This window comes from Myotis myotis, unplaced genomic scaffold, assembly GCF_014108235.1.
Source record: "Myotis myotis isolate mMyoMyo1 unplaced genomic scaffold, mMyoMyo1.p scaffold_m19_p_12, whole genome shotgun sequence".
NCBI classification, from domain to species: domain Eukaryota; kingdom Metazoa; phylum Chordata; class Mammalia; order Chiroptera; family Vespertilionidae; genus Myotis; species Myotis myotis.
In genome coordinates, this window is record NW_023416316.1 from 73,645,385 (window position 1) to 73,671,432 (window position 26,048).

General features: G+C 49.3%; 1 protein-coding gene across 2 annotated transcripts in view; it reads right to left on the reverse strand.

Annotated features, from left to right (window-relative positions):
• Positions 1-366: 366 nt before the first annotated feature.
• Positions 367-26,048, reverse strand: part of SLC35D2 (solute carrier family 35 member D2) — a 53,333-nt gene continuing 27,651 nt past the window's right edge. Inside the window, exons 5-12 of one of the 2 annotated variants that reach the window (XM_036331420.1) lie at positions 24,046-24,117; positions 22,603-22,671; positions 19,442-19,544; positions 15,559-15,651; positions 11,199-11,266; positions 3,258-3,336; positions 2,207-2,289; positions 714-954 (exon numbers count right to left, since the gene is read on the reverse strand). In XM_036331420.1, the coding sequence (XP_036187313.1) occupies positions 852-954; positions 2,207-2,289; positions 3,258-3,336; positions 11,199-11,266; positions 15,559-15,651; positions 19,442-19,544; positions 22,603-22,671; positions 24,046-24,117 (670 nt within the window). In that variant the 3' untranslated portion in view covers positions 714-851. Of the gene's footprint in view, positions 955-2,206; positions 2,290-3,257; positions 3,337-11,198; positions 11,267-15,558; positions 15,652-19,441; positions 19,545-22,602; positions 22,672-24,045; positions 24,118-26,048 lie in introns of both variants that reach the window. The other variant, XM_036331419.1, reaches the window with a different exon arrangement.

A 26,048-nucleotide genomic window follows, 5' to 3' on the forward strand; every position in this document is an offset into this window, starting at 1 on the left:
CTGCCCTGCACCCCTACCCCAGCTCGTGATGGAAGAGTAATAATAACTCCCATCCACTAGGGGGCCTTCCCACACCCCGGGCCGGCAGCCAGACAGGCTTAGGGAAGGAAACAGGCCTCTGGTTAAAGTGCACATGGTCTGACTGTCACAGCCCCTGAACACGCCTGGGGGGAGACGAGGAGAGAGGTGACCCAGTGAGACATCACAGGGCACGCGAGGTCTTGTGGTGTGTTCCACCGGGTTGTTCTGTACCTTTCCCCAGCACAGGCCTTAAAAGGAAGGTCACCCCCCAGGCAGAGTGAAGAACCGGCCCTTTTCCTGCCTGTCCACCGTAATGTCACACACAGCAGGAGGCGTGCGTATGGATCATTGTTTATTTTATTGTTTATTTCACTTGGACAATTGGGAAAACACCAACATGTAAGACGGAATCGAAGCTAACAGGTGTCTTACTGGCAGTTAATTGGGTAATTTTGTGAAAATAAAGATGCGCCTGTTTAAACCGAACAGCACTCAGTCACTGCCTGGGCTGGGACCTTTGCCATGAAGGCCTTGGTGCTGGTGAGAAAGCCATCGCCCTCCCAGCGCCTTGCACCTCGCAGGCACCTGCAGCCCCGGGGCAGCAGAGCAGCCGCACCCCCTGGGACAGCCCATTACCCACTGGCTTATTCTGAGATTCCCTTTCGGCCGCGAGGCTTTGCCAGGACGCAGTTCTCCGGCCATGTGGCTCGCTTGGCAGCGCGCGAGGTAGGTTCTCTTTGCGTTTTGCAGATGTTCCTTTTCTTGCTTTGACCAGAGGCCGGCCCATGTCCAAGGTTGGAACAACCCCTCAGTCGCCAGGCTGCCCGAGTCTAACTCTTCAAATCCGGGGGGATGTTTTCCTCGTCCACAGGCTGTTTCGGCTTCAACTGGCTGCTCAGGGTTAAGAAGGAGTAGCGCAGGCCCCCCGCCATGCTGAGAGGGGGAGAAAGGGGAGGATAAAGAACCCCGGCAGCTGCCCCACCTCTGTACGCAGTCAGCTTCCTCGGAAGGGAGCTACGAGCCCCGTGTTATCCCTGTTTGTAGGTTACTTGGTGAGAATTACCCCTCTTATTTCAGAAATCTTTGAGGGCAGAAAAAAAAAAAAGAGTAGATCAAATCTAACACAGAACTTGGTTGAGAAAATAAGCACTTGGTTATTACTGAATAAACTATACATTCTTATCCTAAAATAGCACCCCAGGTCTGGGACCCCAAAATGCCCTTTAACAGTATTTTGGTCTCCCCTCCCGCTATCCTCAGCATGTGGCGCTTTGACATGCACGAGTTTAAAGAGGCCACTGCACCAGAGGGAGACAGACGGGGGCTCTTCCGGGAGGAAGGGGCGTGGATTAAAGCTGACCTCAGCCCTGGAATGTTCATTACTCCTGACACACGAGGGGAAACAGATGAACTGAGTGGTTTAAGTGAAATTATCTTAGAAATTGGCATGTCAAAACACTACTCCTTCACTTATAAAACACTAGAGGCCCAGTGCACAAAATTCATGCACGGGCGGGGGGAGGGGGTGTCCCTCAGCCCGGCCTGCGCCCTCTCGCAATCCGAGACCCCTCCGGTAGGGTCCCTAGACCTGGCTGGCAATCAGGGCCTATCGGGGCTTTCCTTCCCCCGGTTGCTCGCAGCTGGCCCTGCCTCCACCACTGCCACTGCCTGCTATCTGTGCGGTGCTGCACCCCCCTCCCCACCATTGGTCGCCTCCCTCTCTGGGCAACAGGCTGTGGTGGTGTGCGATCACTTGGCTGGCCTGGGCCTTCCTCTGTGGGGCAATTGCTGGCCGGCCCCGCACACCCACCACAGTGTTGCTGGCCGGTAGCCTGGGCCTCCCTCTGTGGGGCAATAGATCATGGGACTCTGCGATCGATTGCCCAGCAGAGGGAGGCCGCACCCACTCAGCCGTGGATCCGCAATTGATGGCTGCGCAGAGGGTGGCCTGGGCCTCCCTCTGCTGGGCGATCCTGAGGTGATGGTGGGGCCCCTCAACCAATCACATCACATCCACCTTGGCTGGCCTGGAGCCAGTGCGTGTCATAGCGTGGTCGTCCAGACGGTCGTTCTGCTGTTCAGTCATTCGGTCAATTTGCATATTATGCTTCTATTATTATAGATTAGTCAGACTTTTACAAATTCATATTTTGCAAAAATGAGTTCACTTAAAAACCCCACTTACCAAATATTTAACCCTATGAAGTTTAACACAGAGAAAACGTAGTCTCCACCGACTAACATCCCAATGTAGGCAATGGATACGTTCTGCAGGGAAAGAGACGGTCAGTCATTTTAAAAGTGAAGAATTTAGGGGGAAAATACATGTCCACGGTGAAATCTGAAACTAAGTCTTTTAGTTGCTTTGCACACAGTAGGTGCTCACAGAATGTTGGATGAATGAATAAAAATCCATTGCAGATAAATAAAGTGAAGTGAACTGTGGCACGGCAATCACAGAAGACTGCATTATTCATGCTTCACACACAGGAAGCAGAGGTAAGAGTTGGGTAATAACCAACTTTCCAGACCCCATCTCTCTACCATCACTGGGTCGTGAAATTTCATTATATCGACCCTAAACTTGAACGGAGCAGAGATGTCTCATCAATTCCAGGCCGCGCTCTGCCCCTCGAATCCCAGGAGGCCTCTGGGCAGCCTTCGGACAGCCTCCCGGGCCCAGGCAGCTTCCCCACCTCGTCCATGTGAGTAGGAAGACAAAGCAACGTGGAAGCGAACGCAGACCCCTGCCCTCTTCATCCATGTGTGCTCTCAGCTGCCTGCACACACACACACACACACACACACACACACACACACACACACGCCCAGGGCCCACGTGAGCCGGGCACCTTGTCACTGAGCGGCCCTCTTCACAAGGGTTCCCTTTCTTCGCCAGCAGATCCTCCCAGGAAAACAACGTGCAGATGGCAGGGCATCTTGGTGAGCGTGGGAGGTTGGCCATGTTTCAGCTTTTGACTCCATTTCTCAGACCATGCCCCTGCACGACCCCCCATTAAAACATCATAATGTGCCTCCCCTTTTCCAATGAGCTAGTCCTCCCTCCGTTTTCTGGGTTAGAAGACGGAGGAAGTGATCGCCCAGGCACAGGTGGAAATGTCACAGCCTCCCTTCTTACTCCATTAATAACAATAAAATCAAACTCGGTTTCGACGGCGAAGACTGGGCTCCCGGGAAGTCCCGATTCCACTCCACATCCCGGCTTCACCCCTTACCTTGATGGCTCCCACCACGGCGGTGGTCAGCGCCGAGTTGTAGTGGCTGCACAGCACGGTGGAGTACATCAGCAGGAACCTGCGAGGGAGCGACACCTGAGCACTGAGAACCACGGGCTGCCTCAGTCGGCGAGTGACCCCGCGGGCACTTTAATGGGCGTTAGAACCGACATACTAAAACGTCTTTTTAACTCTGCCCTTTCACAGGAGAATGGTCCGTCATGCATTTGCCAGACTTCCTACCTTAAGTGCCTTTTTCATGTTGTCTGTCTCTTTCCCACTCATGTTTCCTCAGAAAGGGGGTAAGAACAATGAGATTTTTTAAAACGATCTGAAATCTTTTGTTTGACAGCTACACTACAGCACTGGGTTTTAATCCCCTCTGTGCATCAGAATCACCTGGTGCACTTTTTTGTTGTTGTTAAGCCTCACCCGAGGATATTTTTTCCATTGATTTGTTGTTTTAGAGAGAGTAGAAGGGAGGAAGGGAGAGAGAGGGAGAGAGAGAGACAGAGAGATAGAAACATCGATGTGAGAGAGACACATTGATTAGCTGCCTCCTGCACATGCCCCGACCGGGGCAGGGATAGAACCTGCAACCCAGCTACGTCCCCTTGACTGGGAATTGAACCTGAGAGCCTCCGGTGCACAGCCCGCACTCTAACCCCTGGCCACCAGCCAGGCACCTGGTGCCCTTTTCCACACAGTGGTGCCTGGCAGAGCCCTCCTTCCAGTGGGGCGGGGGCCCGCAGGCGGTCTCAGCTCCATGAGGAAGGCCATGAGCAGCCAGCGCTGAGAAGCACAGGTGTCAGGAGGGAAAATCGGCGAGTAGCTGCTGGCTTTGGACAAAGGCGATGGACGTGAATGGGTGTCCATGTCAGTGACGCCCCTGCGCCTATTACCAAAGTTAACGTGACAGGCAGTCGACCCTGTCAGTACTTCATACCCACTTGTCAATGAAATGACCACAGACTGTGCCCGGGCACCAGACAGGAGAATATACCCGCCCAGGACAGAATCTACAACCCAGCCACAGGGACAGGAAGAAAGAGATTCGTTTCAACCAAGGAGTCAAGGAAACTGGCTTCAACCCAAGTGGGGTGCAACATACCACCCACCTGAATCGGGTGATTAAATGCTGACAGAGATCACTGGATTTTAAAGCCAAATCCCAGTTGGAAGGCAGGAGCAGAGGGAACCCTAAGACAGGACTCAGCCAGTGCGCCTGGAGGATAAATCCTGCGGAAAGTCAGCGCTCAGTCTCCAGTCCAGGCCCAGATCTCTCACTGCTAGTGAGAATCAGAACAGTAATGGCGTTTGGTCGGAGATGTTTATTATTTTACTAGAGGCCCACTCACAAAAATTTGTGCACTCAGGGGAGTCCCTCAGCCCGGCCTATGTCCTATTGCAGTCTGGGACCCCTCAGAGGATGTCCATCTGCTGGCTTAGGCCTGCTCCCTGGGGAATTGGGCCTGAGCTGGCAGTCAGACATCCCTCTGGCAGCCCGGCAGCCCTTGGGGGATGTCCACTTGCCAGCGGGGAGCAGGCCTAAGCTGCAGTCAGACATCCTTAGTGCTGCCGAGGAGGCGGGAGAGGCGCCCACCACCACCGCTGTACTGGTAGCCATCAGCCTGGCTTGTGGCTGAGCAAAGCTCCCCCTGTGGGAGTGCACTGACCACCAGGGGACAGCTCCTGCATTGAGCATCTGCCCCCTGGTGGTCAGTGTGTGTCATAGTGACCAGTCATTCCCAGTTGTTCTGCTGTTAGGGTCAATTTGCATATTACCCTTTTATTATATAGGATAGAGGACTGGTGCACGGGTGGGGGCCGGCTGGTTTGCCCTGAAGGGTGCCCCGGATCAGGGTGGGGGTCCCGCTGGGGTGCCTGGCCAGCCTGGGTGAGGGGCCGAGGGCTGTTTGCAGGCTGGCCACACATTCTTTAGGGTGAGGGGTCCCCACTGGGGTGCCTGGCCAGTCTGGGTGAGGGGCTGAGGGCCGTTTTCAGGCTGGCCAAGCCCCCTGGCAACAGAAATTCCCAGCCTCTCCTTTTTTTCTTTTCTTTTTTTATTCTGGAATTTATTTACCTTCTATAATTGAAACTTTGTAGCCTTGAGTAGAGCTCAGAGCCAGCCAGGGTGGGCAGGAAGCTTGGCTTCCTCCATCGCCAGGGGCAACCCAAGCCTCCTGCTCGCTCCAGCTCTGTGGCCACAGCCGACTAAAAGCAGGTATCTGGGGTTTATTTATCTTCTATAATTGAAACTTTGTTGCCTTGAGTGGAGTCCAGAGCCTGCTGCGGCAGGCGGGAAGCTTGGCTTCCTCCATCACTGGGGCAACCAGGCCTCCTGCTTGCTCCAGCTCCATGGCTGCCGGCCGCCATCTTGGTTGGGTTAATTTGCATATAGTTGCTCTGATTGGCTGGTGGGCGTGGCTTAAGGCATAGCGGAGGTAAGGTCAATTTGCATGTTTGTCTTTTATTAGTGTAGATTAGCAGGGGTGGTAGAGAACAAAGATTAAAGTACATCACGCGTTAACATAAAGCTGAGGAACAGACTCACAATCTTTCAATTTTGTAATTCTCTGGAAAATGTCTGTTATCGAGGTAATTGCAATAATTTGACAAGTGAGAGAAGCCGCCATCTTGGCCTGTGTGGCTTTAATTTGAAATGTGCAGCTGACAGACTTGCAGGTTTCATCTGAAAGGAGTCGGGGAATCTGAGTAAATTGGTACACGCTACTCGCATGTTGAAAAGAAGCTGATTTACGACATTTTCGACTTTGGTTTCTTAGGTTTCAAAGGGCTGCTTTGCTGTGCAAAGCCACCAGGTTCATCAGCTTTGCTAGGGCCGCATTAGGGCCTGAAATTACTGGGGGGAAATCAGGTAAAGCAGATTGTAAATGCAGTTTTAAAAGGTTAAATACCTTTTAATTCACTAAGTTGTAAATGGAACTAATTTACAGTAAATTGTTTAGGAGATTTTAATCAGTTAAACGTTAGAAAACAAACCATTAATCAAATAATGAAAGTAAAATTATGTTTATGCAAAAATTACTGGCTTTATAAATAGAGCAGCAGTATTTATATATTAAAGGCTTAACAAAATCTCCGTTTTAATTTTTACATTTTTAATAAACTCAACATTAATGTAGAGCCCTGAGGAACTATGAATAATCCTGCTCATGCATAAAATGAAAAGATTAGAAAGCACAGCCTTTGTGAGTGGTGGCTCTGCTGGGCCCGGGGGGTAAGAGACAGTGCCCCCAGCACCTGCTCTGCAGGAGCTCAGAGCCTACATCAGAGACAGCAGCCCAGGGCAGGGGACCACCCCAACTCGGACACAGGAAAGCGTCCAGCAGGCTTCCTCACCGGCACTGCGGCCTCACACCAGGGCCAGCATGGACGTCCTTTAGTTTTATTGTCACTTTGGTTCCTATCCCAGGGTTCTGGTCACGCATTTTCTCCATCCCACATTTTAGTGAAACCATCTGGGCTGTGTTCAGAATCACGGACACCTTGGATTTAAGACTCCAATGTCCATCTACCACGAGTGTGGGCAACCAGGATACTCACTGGCCAGCTGGGGAGGAGCCCCCTCTCTAACATCCTGGGCATTGGCGGGGGTGGGGGGGTGGGGGTGGGGCTAGGGGAGGGCGTGGGGGTGGTCTGAATTAGCCAGCAGATCTTGGTAACAGATGGCATCTCCACAGAAAGCTGCACTTCTTAGTGTAACCACTAGGTGTCCCCAAAGAGGATAAATATAAAACCACTGAGATCAAAGTAGTGTTGGTTTTTTTCCTAAGAAACATAATGTATTTCTATATGCAAATAAGTACCTGTGCAATCCTTTGGTAAAGACCCAGGTTCTAAACTAAAAGAACTTCTATTAACTCAGTCCAAAGGAAACCACACCACTTTTAACACCAAAAAGCCGACCTGCATATGATAGTTTTGATTGGGGCACCTGTGGATGAATAAAATGCAAAGATATTTAAAAGCACTGCAAATACTCAGCAGCTTTTTTCCATTCTGCATTTTTTAAATTGCATATCATCTGTGTCCATTTGAAAAATAATAGCAGATCTATACTAATAAAAGGGTAATATGCTAATTAGACTGGGAGACCTTCCCGGAGACCTTCCCGACAAAGCCATGGTGGCGGGGCCAAGGCAGAGGAAGCTAGGGGCAATTAGGCCAGGAAGGGAGGGCAGTTGGAGGTGATCAGGCTGGTCGGTGGGGGGGGCAGTTGGGGAAAAGCAGGCCAGTGGGAGGGGGCAGTTGGAGGTGAGAAGGCCAGTAGGGGAGGAAGTTGGGGGTGAGCAGGCTATCAGGCAGAGTGGTTAGGGGCAATCAGGCAGGCAGGCAGGTGAGGGGTTAGGAACCAGCAGTCCCTGATTGCAAGGGGGATGTCTGACTGCCGGTTTAGGCCCAGATTGGAGAGGGTGCAGGCCAGGCTGAGGGACACCACCCCCCCCCTCCCCGCACGAATTTCATGTACCAGCCCACTAGTATATGATATACATCTATTTAGATAGCAGATGCCAGCTATGCCCAAGGGATAGAGGTGCCCATGTGGACAATCCCGGACCAGAACCCCTGCTCAAAGTTTTCTTCCTGTTTCTGCAAATGACACACATACACAAATATTTACCCAAGCCTGCCTGGCACGCTGGTGGCAGTCACAAACAGAACTTAATGGCCTCATTTACAACCTGCTCTGGCTACCATCCCATGCACAAGCGCATATAGAAATTCAAAACAGATGTTCAGATACTAAAAGGCACTTGAACACTCCTGCACCGACCACAATGGTACCCAGAACATTGCTGTTCTATAATTCCAGGTTTCAAAGAATGTCAAGAATTCTCATCTTGCCATCTCTGGTAGGACTCTCCAACCCCAGGCCTCCGTGATGTGTGAGGACGCTGGTCATGGGATGAATAGGGCCCGTCTTCCTAGGGCAGTGATGGCGAACCTTTTGAGCTCGGCGTGTCAGCATTTTGAAAAACCCTAACTTAACTCTGGTGCCGTGTCACATATAGAAATTTTTGATATTTGCAACCATAGTAAAACAAGGATGTATATTTTTGATATTTATTTTATATATTTAAATGCCATTCAACAAAGAAAAATCAACCAAAAAAATGAGTACGCGTGTCATAGGTTCGCCATCACTGTAGAGCATCGATCACACACTAAGATTTGTTTGCTGGGGAATTATGGCAATATCTGCAAACCTCAGAGCTCTGTCGTCCCATCGCCCAGCAATCCACAGCATCCTGTTTCTCTCGTATGCCGCATCTCGCCAGTATCAATGACAGTTCAAAGAACAGAATACTTTTTATCCCCCGAGTAGGTAAACTTGATGCTTTTGTGTTTTTATTAAGGAATACATTACTGCTTCCGTGGGATTAAAGGGCCTGTTACTGGAGCAGAAACATATTAGGATAATTGTCCTCGGGCCTGGGGGCGGGTGCCAGTGGCTGGTATCAGTGAATCGGAACCTGTCATTTCTCAGCGAGATTAAGAAGACCTGCAGAACCAGCTTTTAAAATGCAGCTGCTCAGCTCACTTCCAGTCTGTGTTTTACCATCTTCACTCCCACAGTCCCGCTTATCTTCCTGACACACTTTCACTCCGTCACACGCTTTGTTCACAAACTCCTGATTACAAATAGCATTTCTTAACGCTGAGTCCTTCACCACTTCTCCAAAGAAAAGCCCCTCTTCTTCACCATTCCATTGGCTTTTAAATCACATTTTTAAAGTGTTATAATTTTTTAAATTTATTTTCAACTTGGAATAGAGGTTCAGTGGTTGAAAAAGTTTGAAATGCAAACTTGAAAGCAGTGACTATAAGTAGGAGGCTGAGCATCGGAGGCCTCTGGGGTCTGGGGTGGACGCCCCTTGAGCAGGGACCTGAGAGAAGGGACAGCCCGAGCCCAGCGCCAGTTGTTCTGAAACCCAAGGACGTTCTCAGAGCTCACACTGGTTGCTACTACAGCGAAGAAGCAATGGGCCCATCCCAGTGTCCTTTAGATGGGACACTGCAGAAAGTTCTGGAAAACCCTCCAGGCCAAAATGGAAGCTTCTCTCTAAAGCAGCTTCAGAATGAACACTGGACCCTGGAATAAAGTGTACACCACAGAAGAAAACTCTCAAATCCATGCTAAGGTGGACCCGAATCTATCCGGAATGAACAAAGGACAGCAAGCCCTGGCCGCGTGGTGCAGTTGGTTGGAGCATCGTCCCATAGGTTGCAGGTCTGATTTCTGGGCAGGACACCTACCTAGGTTGTGGGTTTGATCCCCGGTTGGGGTGGGTACAGGAGGCAACCGATCGATGTTTCTCTCTCTTTCCCTGCTTCTCTCTAAAATCAATAAAACCATATTCTTAGGTGAGAATTAGAGAGAGAGAGAGAGGGAGGACAGCCAAATTGAACAGGCTGGCCTCAAGGAACAGAAATATTAACAATATATAATACTTACTGAGCATTTCTATATGTGTCTAGCACTGTTCTAAGTGCTCTTTGCTCATTCAGTTCACAGAAGCGCACCTTATAAATCAGATACTTTAGCAGCTAAAGTTTAGCTCATTGTTCCCAGTTTGGAGGTAAGAAAACTGAGGCTCAACAAGGTTAAATTTAACCAAGAACCATCCTGTATAATAAAAGCCTAGGTGGTGTCATGTGCAATGTCATCACAAGATGGCCACCACAAGATGGCGGCAGGGGAGGGCAGTTGGGGGCAACCAGGCCTGCAGGGGAGAGCAGTTGGGTGTGACCAGGCTGGCAGGGGAGGGCAGTTGGGGGCAATCAGGCTGGCAGGGGAGGGCAGTTGGGGGCAATCAGGCTGGCAGGGGAGGGCAGTTGGGGATGATCAGGCTGGCAGGGGAGCAGTTAGGGGGCAATCAGGCAGGCAGGCGAGTGGTTAGGAGCCAGAAATCCTGGATTGTGAGAGGGATGTCCGACTGCCGGTTTAGGCCCGATCCCTGGTATCGGGCCTAAACCAGCAATCGGACATCCCCCAAGGGGTCCCAGATTGGAGAGGGTGCAGGCCGGGCCGAGGGACACCCTTCCCCCACCCCGTGCATGAATTTTGTGCACCGGGCCTCTAGTTGATAATAAGTGGCAAAGCCACAACTGAAACACAGACCATCTGATTCCACAGTTCAGACACTTAGCTGGTGGAATGATGTGATGATTTTAGTGTCCTCAAAAGACCTACTTAAAAATTGAGACCTACCAAGTTTTCATCCTTAAAGTTGGGTGAAATCCAAAATGTTAATGATTTCACCATTTTTACTAATTTATTTATAATTACTATGCTTTAGAACATTTCATTTGCAAAGTGAGTACTGATAAAATAGTATATTAAAAACTTTTAACAGGAGAGTATTTGTTTTCTAAAAAGCACATTATTAAAGGGGGGGGGGGGCGTATATGGAACTGTACACAGATGGGGTCAAGCCCCAGAGAGTGACAGCTCCCACCCAGCTCCACAGGCCACAGCACTTACAGGACAGCTCCCCCAGAGGGCTCACTTCTTGATTCCCTTCATGGAATGATTACATAGTAAAGTTCAAGTGAAAAAAGGTCTCTCTTCAAGTTTATAATAACACTAGAAGCCCAGTGCATGACATTCGTGCACTGGGGGGGGGGGTGCCTCAGCCTGGTCTGCGCCCTCTTGCAGTCCCTTGGGGGATGTCCAACTGCTGGCTTCATGTCAAACTAAGTGTCGGAAATCAATAGGCAACATCATGTTTGGAATAGAATGTGGCATGTCACATGGGTCCCAGTCCACTCCTCGGCTACAGGGGTACTTTCTGGAGAAAAGTGGAGACGCCCAAACAAAGGAATTTTGACAGAACAGAGAGAATGTGTATTTTTTTATATTACCTGTCAAGAGATGCCATAGACCAAAGCTTGTACTTATCTATGATTTCTTACCCCAAAAAACAGGAAAGAAGAAACTGTATGATAAATAGGACATTCTTCCATTGGTTGAATTCAGTAGCCTGAAGGAAACGAATGATGAGATTAATAACATTACAGTTTAGCTCTACTGGTTTTACCAAATTGTTCATTTTATTTAGTACAGGAACCAATTTCCCAAACAGAAAATATGTATTTTTTTAAATCCTAGGCAGTACCAGTTATGTGAGATTGGGCAAATTATTTTTCTTCTCTAAAACCTCAGGTTCATTTTACAAAATAAGGATTATTTTCTTAAAACTTCCTCAAAAAATCGATCTGAGGATTTAATAAAATTGTTTAGAACCTTGCGGGTGACAAGAACAAAATGGTAGCTATGTTGCTATGGTTATCATTAAATCTTCACTAAAATTGTAGTCACAAAATCAGGTTAGGTTTGCTTTCTATAAAATAACCTTAGAAGAAAGTTTATTATAAAATTAATAATACTGGCATTAGCCCTAACCGGTTTGGCTCAGTGGATAGAGCATCGGCCTGCAGACTGAAAGGTCCCAGGTTCGATTCCAGTCAAGGGCATGTACCTTGGTTGCGGGCACATCCCCAGTAGGGAGTGTGCAGGAGGCAGCTGATGGACATTTCTCTCTCATTGATGTTTCTGACTCTCCATCCCTATCCCTTCCTCTCTGTAAAAAATCAATAAAATATATTTTAAAAAATAATACTGGCATTAATTATTAATTATGAACTTAAGAAAACTTTAAGTTTTCAAGAATTTGCAAATACTTAGGAAGTATCATAAACAAGTAAACAATTATTTGCTATTTATGAAGCAATAAAATACTTTGGTGGAGGAGCCAGTAGACAGAGAAGTTTAGGACGCGCTTTCTGCTCTTAGTCCCTAGCTGAGAAAATAAAATCAAACCTCTTGAAATGACAGGTGACAATAAAAAGGAGTATTTATTCATGATTTGTCTCTTGCCCGCCTCCCAAAATAATTTTAAGGTGACTCAAGATTATACATAAGTATTGCTGAATAACATGATTAAATGTAAGTTCTATTCACTTTCTGTTAAGCAATACTGTTAGCCAAGTTCTAATAATTTTATGTTCAAAATTATTTAAATCCTTAAGTTTATAATTCAAATTGTTTAAACCAATTAAGTAGAATTCTCTCATCTGATTACTACAACCTTGTCACACTTCACTGTCATCATTTCATTAGTGATGCTTTGCCCACCTCTCTTATCAAAAAGATACACACTCCCTGGCCCGTTTGGCTCAGCAGTTAGCGCGTCAGCCTGAGGACCAAGGACCGGGAGTTTGATTCCTGGTCAAGGGCATGTACCAGGTTGCAGGGTTCCCAGCCACAGTCAGTGCACGATCAATGTCTCTCTCACGTCAATGTCTTTCTCTCTCCTCCCCCCATCCCAACCCCGCCTCCCCCTCTCTTTCACTGTCTCTGGAAATCAATGGAAAAGGTATCCTCGGGTGAGGATTTAAAAAAAAAAAAAGACACACATTAAATGTTGATAATTTCTGAAACTGGTTGCTGGGTACATGGGGATTGTTACACTATTCTCTCTCCTTCTGCATAGGTTGGAAAGTCTCCATCATAAAACTATCTTCAAAAAAAAATGCTTACTTGTGAAAGAAAAGTATGCAATGAGTACAAACCTGTCATACTGACTGGCAAGCCCCAGGCCAATCACAGGGGCAGGAGCATCCCCGTGGCTGACACCAGGACTAAGGTCAAAACCAAACAAACCACAGGAGGCTCTGTGTCTGAAAGTCAGATAAATGGGGAGCAGGAGGAAGCCACACTCCCCCAGCTGAAGCACTGACCTCCCCGAAGATGGCAGGCATGTGTGTGAACAGTGAGTGGAAGCTCTCTGTTCCTGACGCCACTTAGCCAGGGGCGACGGGGGAATGTTCCTGAGTCACAACAACGGCGGGATGCTTTGCCCCTGAAAGTCGGACAGGCTTTAGCTTTGTCTCTCATGATGCTGAGGCCGTGTGGGTAGCATTTAAAAAAGTAAGGTAGCATGACGTTTATTTAAACACAGAAAATAATTCAGGAGTAACAAAGAGCACGTCTTCCTTTACACTTATTATTACTGCAAAAATGTGTTGGTGTATGAATCCTTTCCATTTTGCATTTAAGGACTTTCTAATCATAAAAAGGCATACTTATAGTTCATCAACTGTACCACACTCAATGTCCTTTGGCACAGTGCCAGGTATAGAAACAGCCGCAGGAATGTGAAGTCCAGCCTGGGGCATATAGTCAATAATACTGTGATCACTACAGGGGCATGGATGCCGGAGTTACCCAGGTGATCACTTCTTAAGTCATATAAACGTAAGTGTCTGATCAATACACTGTACGCCTGAAACTAATACGACATTGTGTGTCAACTATGATTTTAAATTTTTAAAATAATTTTTTAAAATAAATAAGTACTTTGACTCAAATGACTAAAGAAAGTTCACCCACTGAGTGTTTTCACAGAGGCCCCATCTGTGAGCAATCGCTGCTATTGGCAGACCAGCTGCCTGTGAAGTCGCAGCCCAGGAGGGACCCCCAGGCAGCGGCTCACCCCCCCCAACCCCCCCCCCCCCCACTGCCCCCCTCCAGTCAGCCAGGAAACCCGACTCCGCAAGTGCTCCTGCCACCAACAACAGAAGCTGACATTTAGTCTGATTCACGAATCGACTCCTGGTACAAACCACACTTGGCTAACTAACACCTCTGCACAGAAAGTGCTTCTCCCTGGTGTCTGGTGCACAATCTGACACGGAGGCAGCCCCGCTGAAAATGACCCCTGGGGAGAAGCTGTCCTGATTCAACTGTGGGCGGGGAAAAGGCCCTCCACCCGCAAGGCCCTTCCGGGGGCTCCTGATCACACGGAGGGAGGCAGGCGGGCAGGAGGAAGTGGCACCTGTCATCACACGCTGTTTAGCCGGTTTGCTCACGGGCACCTAAAATTCCGTGTCTGGTCACCATGCCATTCATGACATTGTTCCCACGGGAAGTATGCTTTTAGTTTCAATCAGCTGTTGAAGGAGTTTCTAGGAATTTCTAGATTTCTACTTCAAGGGAGAAACCCAGGCCTTATCTGCAACAGCCCTGAAACGCCACCAGTCGGCACAGGGGGACTCAGGGACTTCGAAGGAAAACTCGATCCCGTGGCGATGACATGGGGCAAGCGGCGAGGGCACTGCACCGAGGCTCATAGTCTCGCCTTGTCCGTGGCTCCAAGCCTGCGGATGGCGCTGAGAGGGACTGCTTTCAGCCGTCCTGCCTGCTCCTCCGAGGGGGTGCGTGCTGGCACCCACACTGAGCCCCGCTACGCCCTCTGGGCAGTTCTCCATAGAAAACACGGACATGGCTCTCGACTCCAGGGGCGCCGCTGCCAAGCCCACCTGCTGCCCCCTGGTTTTCCGAGAGGAATTGTGCAAGTGAGACAGTTCAGCTTCAGAAACAACGATCAGCCCTGCATCAGCCCAGGAGGCCCCGGAGCCGCAGCCTTCAAACCCGGGAAGGACAGCAGATGGGGCTGCCTCAGCCTGAGTGCCCCCACCGCGCTGACGCCAACTCCAGGATCGCTGCCGGCCGCTCGGACGCCCAGGCCCAGCAGCGCGAGGGTTAACTGGCACCTAGTGTTCCACTTGACCTTGAACATCTGCCTCAGATGCAGGCAACGCTCCTGGGGGCGGCGTGGCTGGCAACTTCTGAGGCAGGGCTGGCAGGGCTGGCAGGGCGGGGCCCCCAAGAGCCGGCCCCCACTCTCTCCAGCTGGGCCCCCTGCATTCCCACTGACACCCCCCCCCCCACCCCGTTTGTCCCTCGCTGGTGTGCAGCGCCTACGGGAGGGAGCAGGGCCGGCAGCGAAAGAAAAGTACCTTCTCAACATTTAAACACAGAGCCTGGGATAAGGGGACAAAGGGCTGGATGTCTGGAACTTGCTTGAAAACATTCCAGGGGTGGGGGTGAGGCACAGGGGCGGGCGCCAGGTGAATGGAAAGGGACCAGCAGCGTGGAAGCTGGGCGCCCCGGAGTTCACTGAGTTATTCTCTCTTCTTTGTCCAGGTTTTAAAATGTCCATGATCAAGGTGATACATAAATAAGTTCACTTTTAACGTCAAAATTCCCTTCCCCAGGCGCCCCACACCAGCAGGGGCAGCGAGACCCACCCTCGGACTCTCGTGGCGCTTCCCCCAAAGCCTCCAGCCACCTTCCGGGCCCAGGAAAGGACATGAGGGGATGTCGGCCACCCCGCTCTCATGGAATCCCGCAAGCTGTCCCCCTTTACTTCAGCGGCACCGGAGGCTACGTAGGGACACCGCCGGCTGCTGGCGAGGGCGGCGGGCTCACCTGCCGGAGGTCCCCGGTGGAGGCGCTGAGGACGAGGGCCGGGACGATCATGAAGCAGGCGTTGTAGAAGAGCACTCCGTACTGGCCCAGCTCCTGCGACAACGGAAACTCCGCTCAGCAGCCGGTCCATCGCTACCGAGCGTGTGCGGTTAGCAGGTGCACCCTGACCAGCTCTGGAGCGGACTATTTCCAGCACATTTCTGACAAAAAGTGCTCCCCTTCAAGTGCACTGTCATCTCAGAATAAACATTCGTTTCACACGAAAAGGACAGATACAACGGAGGCAGATGGATGACCTCCAAGGTTCCACCCTTCTCTGACATTCTAACTTTTTTTAAAGCAAGCTATTAAAAATAGGAACTCTGGCCCTAACCGGTTTGGCTCAGCCGATAGAGCGTCGGCCTGCGGACTCAAGGATCCCAGGTTCGATTCCCGTCAGGGGCATGTACCTTGGTTGCAGGCACATCCCCAGTGGGGGGCGTGCAAGAAGCAGCTGATCGATGTTTCTAACTCTCTATCCCTCTTCCCTCCTCTCTGTAAAAAATCAATAAAATATATTTTTAAAAAAATAGGAACTCTGGGACAAAATAAAGAACATTAAAAAATGTTAATATATTACCCTAGCCAGTTTGGCTCAGTGAATAAAGCATCAGCCTGCGGACTGAAGGGTCCCGGGTTTGATTCCGGTCAGGGGCACATGCCCGGGTTGCTGGCTCGATCACTAGTAAGGGGCGTGCAGGAGGCAGCCAATCAATGATTCTCTCTCATCATTGATGTTTCTATCTCTCTCTCCTCCCTTCCTCTCTGAAATCAATAAGAAAGGAGGGAAGGAAGGAAGGAAGGAAGGAAGGAAGGAAGGAAGGAAGGAAGGAAGGAAGGAAGGGAGGGAGGAAAGGAGGGAGGGAGGGAGGGAGGGAAGAAGGGAGGGAGGGAAAAAGAGAGAAAGAAAGAGAGAGAGAGAAAGAAAATTGTTCCAGCTTTGGCCCTGCGAGCTCTTTAAAAAAAAAAAAAAAAAGTTAATATAAACAGAACTCCTTAGAAACATCTGTTCTTTCCATTGAAGAGCCGCAGGTTAAGACACCAGGTATCTCATGTCCCAATCGCCCATAAATTTACTTCATTAAAGTGACTACACACTTCTCCACCACTGTCCATACAGGGTGACATACTGTGATTCTCAAAAGGCAGCAAACCTGCTTTTGTAAAACTGCCACCATCAAAGAACAAATGGCTGTGCAGAAACAGGCAGTGCAGAGAAGGGCTGTGCAGAGAAAGGCAGTGCAGAGACAGGCAGTGCAGAGAAAGGCTGTGCAGAGACAGGCTGTGCAGAGAAGGGCTGTGCAGAGACAGGCTGTGCAGAGACAGGCTGTGCAGAGACAGGCAGTGCAGAGAAAGGCTCTGCAGAGACAGGCTGTGCAGAGACAGGCTGTGCAGAGACAGGCTGTGCAGAGAAAGGCTGTGCAGAGACAGGCTGTGCAGAGACAGGCTGTGCAGAGAAAGGCTCTGCAGAGACAGGCTGTGCAGAGACAGGCTGTGCAGAGAAAGGCTCTGCAGAGACAGGCAGTGCAGAGAAAGGCTGTGCAGAGACAGGCTGTGCAGAGACAGGCAGTGCAGAGAAGGGCTGTGCAGAGACAGGCTGTGCAGAGAAAGGCTGTGCAGAGAAAGGCTGTGCAGAGACAGGCTGTGCAGAGAAAGGCTGTGCAGAGAAAGGCTGTGCAGAGACAGGCTGTGCAGAGACAGGCTGTGCAGAGAAAGGCTGTGCAGAGACAGGCTGTGCAGAGACAGGCAGTGGAGAGAAAGGCTGTGCAGAGAAAGGCTGTGCAGAGACAGGCAGTGCAGAGAAGGGCTGTGCAGAGACAGGCTGTGCAGAGACAGGCTGTGCAGAGAAAGGCTGTGCAGAGACAGGCAGTGCAGAGAAAGGCTGTGCAGAGACAGGCTGTGCAGAGACAGGCTGTGCAGAGACAGGCTGTGCAGAGACAGGCTGTGCAGAGAAAGGCTGTGCAGAGACAGGCTGTGCAGAGAAAGGCTGTGCAGAGACAGGCTGTGCAGAGAAGGGCTGTGCAGAGACAGGCTGTGCAGAGACAGGCTGTGCAGAGACAGGCTGTGCAGAGAAAGGCTGTGCAGAGACAGGCTGTGCAGAGAAAGGCTGTGCAGAGACAGGCTGTGCAGAGAAGGGCTGTGCAGAGACAGGCTGTGCAGAGACAGGCTGTGCAGAGACAGGCTGTGTAGAGAAAGGCTGTGCAGAGACAGGCTGTGCAGAGACAGGCTGTGCAGAGACAGGCTGTGCAGAGAAAGGCTGTGCAGAGAAAGGCTGTGCAGAGACAGGCTGTGCAGAGAAAGGCTGTGCAGAGACAGGCTGTGCAGAGACAGGCTGTGCAGAGACAGGCTGTGTAGAGAAAGGCTGTGCAGAGACAGGCTGTGTAGAGAAAGGCTGTGCAGAGAAAGGCTGTGCAGAGACAGGCTGTGCAGAGAAAGGCTCTGCAGAGACAGGCTGTGCAGAGACAGGCTGTGCAGAGACAGGCTGTGCAGAGAAAGGCTGTGCAGAGACAGGTTGTGCAGAGACAGGCTGTGCAGAGAAAGGCTGTGCAGAGACAGGCTGTGCAGAGACAGGCTGTGCAGAGAAAGGCTGTGCAGAGACAGGCAGTGCAGAGAAAGGCTGTGCAGAGACAGGCTGTGCAGAGACAGGCAGTGCAGAGAAGGGCTGTGCAGAGACAGGCTGTGCAGAGACAGGCAGTGCAGAGAAGGGCTGTGCAGAGACAGGCTGTGCAGAGACAGGCTGTGTAGAGAAAGGCTGTGCAGAGACAGGCTGTGCAGAGACAGGCTGTGCAGAGACAGGCTGTGCAGAGACAGGCTGTGCAGAGAAAGGCTGTGCAGAGACAGGCTGTGCAGAGAAAGGCTGTGCAGAGACAGGCTGTGCAGAGAAGGGCTGTGCAGAGACAGGCTGTGCAGAGACAGGCTGTGCAGAGACAGGCTGTGTAGAGAAAGGCTGTGCAGAGACAGGCTGTGCAGAGACAGGCTGTGCAGAGACAGGCTGTGCAGAGACAGGCTGTGTAGAGAAAGGCTGTGCAGAGACAGGCTGTGCAGAGAAAGGCTGTGCAGAGAAAGGCTGTGCAGAGACAGGCTGTGCAGAGAAAGGCTGTGCAGAGACAGGCTGTGTAGAGAAAGGCTGTGCAGAGAAAGGCTGTGCAGAGACAGGCTGTGCAGAGAAAGGCTGTGCAGAGAAAGGCTGTGCAGAGACAGGCAGTGCCGTGAACGCAGACCGGGAATGAGCCTGTCATCAGAGCAACCCCCTCACGCGACACAAAGAACTTGGAACCAAGAAACGCATGTCTGGCTCATCCTCAGAGTTTCCAGAACAGCTGGGTGGGGAGAGGGCTGGGGCCTCCACGAGGCAGCAACTCAGAAGAAAAGCTCATCTGCCCACCAGCCCCTCGGGACTGCGGACAGGACTCAGCCACTGCCTCGCCCACAGAGGAGGAAGTGGAGGATGGAGGGTTAGGCTGATGGTCACAATGGCCCCGGGAAGCAGCGACTTCACTGTGGCCCTCATCCCAGACTCTCACCCTGGAGTTGCTCTCAGTCCCTGTCGCAGAGGATGATGGGGAAAAGCTGCTTTTAACTTCAATTTGCCTTTCAAAACAATCCCTTTTATATATTCTGACTTTGCTTCAAAAGAGTGGCATCTTTTCCTGTCCAATCTAATTTTCAACCAAAACTTTGCAAGGTGAGGAGTCACAAGAAACTATATGGACAAGATCACTGAAAAGAAATGAGGGACATTGTGTAAATTACATTACTTGCCAACTTTACAACTCATTTTCTGTTTTCACGTAAGTTCAGGGCCAGATGACACAGCCTGAGACGCAGGAGGGAGAGACGGTACCTTCGGGTCCATTTTCTGCTTCGTGTAGACCCCATTGGCTGCCGTGAAGATGTCATTCAGGAGCACAAACACGTAGCCTTCCAAGTTAAAGGCCAGGTCGGAACTGGGAGGGAGAGCAGAGGGTGATTCAGAAGCTCACAGCTTGGCCCCCACGGCCGCCTGGTCCATCTTTCCCTGACAGATCCGCAGTGATGCGAGTAATTACCCACCCCCCCCCCGCCCCCCGCGGTGAACGCCCACTGCTCTGCTTGGCCTCCAGACAAACAAACCCAGGCCATCAGGCGGCTTCGCCTCCATCGCGAATGGCTTAAACCCAGAGGACATTAACGTCCTGTAACTGCAAAGCCCTTTCTTTTGCTGACGGACCAGCTGGCATGTCTGCTGAGCTCTGCTTTTCTAAGGGGACGGACTCTCCCACACACCCAGCGGCCGTTGCTTATGGTAGCGAACAGGCCCATCCCCAGGGTCCAGCCGTGGGGACAGCTGGGCAGTGACTGGGGCAAGAGGAGTCGCTGGAGAAACTGACGCCTCCATCTGGTGCCCAGTCACACACCGCACCCCCAGCACCTTGTCCGTCCAAAAGGCCAAGCAGGGGCCCATGCTCTCTCTGCGGCTCCTCTAAGGCTCCCCTCCTCCCACTCGCTTGAAGATCTTCTCCTCCACTCCCACTTTAAATAGGTGAGACGAGCATGAAAATGTGTGGGCGCGTGTGGCGTAGGGAAGAGGGAACAGCAGCTCAGCCAGGCTGCCATTCGTCCCGCTGCCCTGGACCTTCCAGGCGGCGTCAGACCCACGTCCTAAGTCACAGACAGACACTGCCCAGGAGGCCCTCGGCCCTCTCACGGTCGGTGACTGGGGCCTGCGAATGTGACTGGCAATGGACAGGTGAGCAGCAAAACTGGGTATGCAAATTGTAGTCATATTTTATGTGTACAGAGTCCACAGAGACGAAGTGGAAGTCCATGAAGCTGTGGACTCGGGGGCTTATAAGCCATTTTAACAAAGAAGAGGGTTTGGGTTTGGAGGAACAAATACATTGCAGGAAAGGGACCGGGCCATCCCTGGGGAAGCTGAGGAGGAGCAGGGTTGTCTGAGGGAGGTCTGTCATGCTGACTCCTCACCGCCCGGGGCAATAACTGCCTTCCTGTCCCTGGGAGAGGACCGGGCACCCCACCGGGAAACGTGTAGGCAGAAAGGGGAGGGCAGAGAATTCCTACACCTGTTGACTCTCCACCGCCTTCTGCTCAAAATAATGCTTATGCCAAAGTGGCTCTCTTTGGAGCAGCATACCCTGATGCCCTTCAACATCAAAACAAGATGATTTCTAACCAAAGAGGAGGGAGTAGAGAGGGGCCAAAACTGCACCAACATACGAACACAAATTAAACTAGATTTTGCTTGAAGCTTCCACTGGCATTAGCATCTACAAATATATTTGTGAGAAAGTAAATTAATTTTAGGTCACCATAAATCAGAATTCTCTGGCTCAGTCACAGAAATAGTCTCTCTCAAAATAAGGGTTCAAACCTCCCGCCTACGCACATTTGGCTCAGTGTTTAAAAGGTGGCCGTTCCCTAACTTGGCAGAGTTGAATGAGCAAAAAGCCAGGCTTCTCCGAGGGAGGGAGGAAGGTGGAGCTCACTTCCTCAGGAGCTGAGGGATCCCCGGAGTTCTCAGATCTCTCGGGGGCTGGGGGTGGGGGTGTAGTTCCGAACGTCGTTTGTTTAGGCCAGTAGTAAAAGCACAGAGGTTTGAGAAGAATTTACTTGTTTATAAATGCGCAGATTCATGGTTAACCCTTGTGGCTCATGTAGGGCTGTTCACGCACATTCTATTTCAACTTCTTCTGGACATGTGCCTCGATTTGGCAAATAAAATGTCAGAGGAATTAACTCATCACTGTGGGCCAAAGTGTGCAGAGTTGGTGCACAGTCCCCCACGGGCCCTCTCCTGGCCCGGGGGAGGCAGGGTCCCTCAACCTGGATCCCTGAAGCTACACTGAGCAGAGCACACACAGCATGAACTGGTGCTGGTTCGCAGCGTGGTGGGAGCAGACTATGTGAGGCATGCTAAACCACCGATCTGAGATGTGGGGGCTGTTTGTTACAGCAGCATGAGTTGGCTGATCCAACTGAGTCCATTCTAGGATTACTTGCATTTGGATGAGTTAATCTCAGTGAGAGGGGAGAAGGTGGGGCCTCAGCTGGCCTACAGCTCAGAACTGCACTTGTCACCCACCAGGATGGTATCCAGCCTGTGGGTGCTGAGAAGGGGGGAAATCGAGACTCACGTTCCCAGCTGGCTCCCAGGTTGTGTTGGACATCTGGGAAGCACGCCACCCTTCCCGCTCATTAGGGTGCCACGCAGATTAACGATGAGCTGAATTTCCACAAAGTGGTTCTGGAATGTGCTTCCCTGCATGCAGCACCCGAAGTGCCATTCCTCACCACGGGCTCACAGACATTCTTACAAACCAGTTTCTGTAAAAGTCTTCCACTGGCTCTAGGTCAGCGGTTTCACACCGAGCTCTGAGACCCAGAAGGGGAGGCTGCATGGAGACCCCGGAGTGCTGTGGGAGGAGGTCACGCTAACAGAGCACACCCCTTTCTTAGCTACTTGACTCGTCTGATTTTGTTTGAGCAAAAGTCTTCATGATTAAGACGGGCTTTCAAATGCCAACGTGGAGTTCTCACTCCTGGTCTTGCATATCAGGGAGTAAGATTGGAGGCATGCCTGGCACTGGCTCCGGTCTCAAACATACCTAAGCTTTTCACGAGAGGCTCTGCCCTTGGAATACTGACTCCTCAGGCAACACAGCACTCAAGGGCTTTATGAATCGGCTATTCTTCTTGATCAAATGCCCAAGTTTTCAAGTAAAATTTTATACTGAAGACAAATAGTAATGAAAGTAAACAGTTCAGTCCTTTTTATGAAGGAAAGCTGCATTAATGTCATATAACGCTCTCTTTGTATATCCTCAGACATGTTCTGGCCCACATGGAATCCAGCTTGGCTTTCACAGGAACACACGGGGGTCGCCCTGACATCAACGGATCTGTCTCTTGGCTGCTCAGCCAGATGGGAAATAAAAGTGAGAGCGGGCTGGGCCTATTGTCAAAGACACAAAGAAGTTACTGAGCAGAAACTGCCCAAAGTCTTACCCAGCTGCTATGAAAGCACCGAGAATGATGGCAAAGACGCTGATGATGATGTTCAAGGGATACTGTTTCCTGTCACAGATAAATAGATGGTTAGCTAGACAGACAGACAGACAGACCAAGGAAAGAAGGAGCGTGAAAACATATGGATTCTATTTTTAAAACAAACTGACAATAGACATTGTTAACCGTTTTATAGCTAAAATCTAAGGAATACTGCTTTACCTAGAGAAAGCATTAGAAAAGTATCTTTAAGGAGATGAGTAAGTCAAACCAAATTTACTGTGTTTCTTAAGCAACTGCCTTAATCTGGTTATGAGTGTCTTTCTCTGTTCTCACTGGAGAGATGCTGAGACAAAATGCAGGACAGCTCGTGCTGGTAGGGCTAGTCAGTATGTACTTTATCAAGCACCCAAAGGGTAAGATAAAATTCAACAGCAGGACTTAAAGCACTGAGCCACCACCCAAATTTCATGGCTAAATAATCTTCACAGCAAATCAGGAATGGCCTTTTTGAATATCAACCTTAGTATCCTTATGAGAAATTTCTAAACCAACATTATAAAAATCAACGTACTCTGATTATGTCACATCATAATCTCTGCATCAGAATGGGTATCCCAGCTCACCTCCCTCCTACCCTAACAGTTTGGTGTGGACAACTGTTCCTCTGTATTCCAAAATCAGTGTACATTCCCTCTGGATCAGGAAACAGATTTACATCTATTTGGTGGTGGTGGTGGCTTTTTATAAAAATCTACCACAAACATGCATTATTTTTCTCATGTAAAACTACAATAAAAAGTCACTCATGACTTGGTTAGTGTGGCAAAGTTAGTTGGACGTCATCCCATACACCAAAGGTTGTGGGCTCCATCCCTAGTTGGGGATGCATTTGGGAGGCAATCCATCGATGTTTCGCTCTCTCTTTCCCTTCCTCTCTCTCTCAAATCAATAAAAACATATCCTCAGGTGAGGATTTTTTCAAAATCACTCGCCCTAGCCAGTTTGGCTCAGTGTATGGAGTGTTGGCCCTCGGACTGAAGAGACCCAGGTTCAATTCCTGGTCAAGATCAGGTACCTGGGTTTCAGGCTCAGTCCCCAGTCCCCATCAGGGTGCGTGTGGGAGGCAACCAACTGACTTGCCTCGTTCACATCGATGTTTCTCTCTCTGTCTCTCCCCCTCACCTCCACCCTCTGTAGGAAAATCAATGGCAAAAATATCCTCTGGTGAAGATTAATAAAACAAAACAAATCATTCATTAAGTTGGTAGGGAACCATGAAAACAGGAGACTGCTTTTAAGTTAAACTATTTGCCCTTAAGTTACAGCTACCAGTAATTCAAATGCACTGTTTGGAAAGAGGACGGGATGTTGAGGATTTGCTGGGGAAAGGCCACAGGGAAGGGAGAGCGGAGCCGGAGGAGCCGAGGAAAACGCAATCACCCGAGTACGATGGCCTCCAGGAGTAGAGTCAGCGGGATGGTAAACTTCCTGAGCACCGTGAACATCGGCAGGCTGCCAGGGGAGATGGAGCGGAATCACATCAGACACCAAAAAAGGTTTCGCATGTTTCACATTTTTATTTAAGGCACCGATTTTCCAAATGAATATGAGGAATTAATCTAATTCTCACATACACTACTACTAACAAATCACATTAAATAATTCTAAAAATGGAGGTGAAATACTTTCATGCCACTTTCACTCATTAGCTATTTAAAACATCATAACATCCAACTACTATAAAACTGTGCTAAAGCTAGTATACAATGTGAAGAACCCATGGACCCTTTGGCAAAGCAAACTGGGACTATCTATCAGGAGTCATTAAATGGGCCCTGGCAGGTGACTCAATTGGTTGGAGCATCTGGTAGACCTAAAGTTGTGGCTTCCATTCCTGATCAGGGCACATACCTAGGTTGTGGGTTTGATCCCTGGTTGGGGCGCCTATGGGAGGCAATCTCTCTCTCTCTCTTTCTCTCTCTCTCTCTTTCTCTCCCTCTATCTCTCTCTCTCTCAAGTCAATAAACATACCCTCAGGTGAGGATGTAAAAAAGTATTAATGAAAGAAAAGCAGGTAAGGTACACTTAATGATCAAAAGTTAAATGTTTTCCCCCTAAGATTAAGACCAGGAGGTTCTCTCTCACCACTAAGTCTATTCACTATTATACTTGAAGTCCTAAAGAGGGCAATTAGGCAAAAAAAAAAAAAAAAAAAAAAAAGACAGGGAAGGGGAAAAAAAAATCCAGTTTTGAAAAAAAGAAAGAAATATATCTTTATTTGCAGAGGATATATTTAGAAAAGCCTAAGGAACTCATTTAATAATTATTACAACTAATGAACTAAGCAAGTATGCAAGAAACAAAATGAATCTACAACAGTCAATTGTATTTATATTCACTCTCAATGAACAATCCAAAAGAAAATTAAAACATTCCACTTGGATAGCATCAAAAAGAACAAAATTCTTAGGAATAATTTTTTTAAAATATATTTTTATTGATTTCAGAGAGGAAGGGAGAGGGAGAGAGAGACAGAAATATCAATGATGAGAGAGAATCATTGATAGGCTGCTTCCTGCACGCCCCCAACGGGGGATCGAGCCCGCAACCCGGGCATATGCCCTTGGCTGGAATCGAACCTGGGACCCTTCCATCTGCAGTCCAACGCTCTATCCACTGAGCCAAACTAGCTAGGGCAGGAATAAATTTAACAACAGAAGTGTAAGACTTCTACACTAAAAACTACAAAATAGCCCTGGCTGGTGAGGCTCAGTTGGTTGGAGTGCCATCCCATACATCAAAAGGTTGCGGGTTCAATTCCCAGTCAGGAAATTGAAGTTTGCAGGTTTGAGCCCTGGCCGGATGCATACCAGAGGCAACAGATTGATGTTTTTCTCTCTTCTTCTCTCTCTAAAAAATCATTAAAAACATATCCTCAGGTAAGAATTACAAAAAAGAAAAAAGGAAAAAAAAAACTACAAAATATTGCTGAAAGATGAAAGACGATTAAATAGAAAGACACTTCATGTTTATGGATCAGAAGGCTTATTGTTGTTAAAATGGAAATACTCCCCCAAATGGATCTATGGATGCAACACACTCCCTATCAAAACCTCAGCTGGCATTTTCCCCCAAGAAATTGACAAGCTGATTCTAAAATTAACATGGAAAGGCAAGAAAGCTAGAAAGCCAAAACAATATTTTAAAAAGAACAGAATTGGTGGACTGAATTTCAAAACTTACTACAAACCTACAATAATCAGTACTCATTTAAGGATAGACATATAACCAATGGAATAGGATCAATAATCAATCAATAAATCCTTGAGGGTGTGTGTGGGAGGCAACCTCTCACATGGATTTATATTTTCTCTCCCTTTCTCTCTCTCTAAAAATCAATTTTTTAAAAAAGTATTTTGGAGAAGCGTCCCTAGCAACAGTCC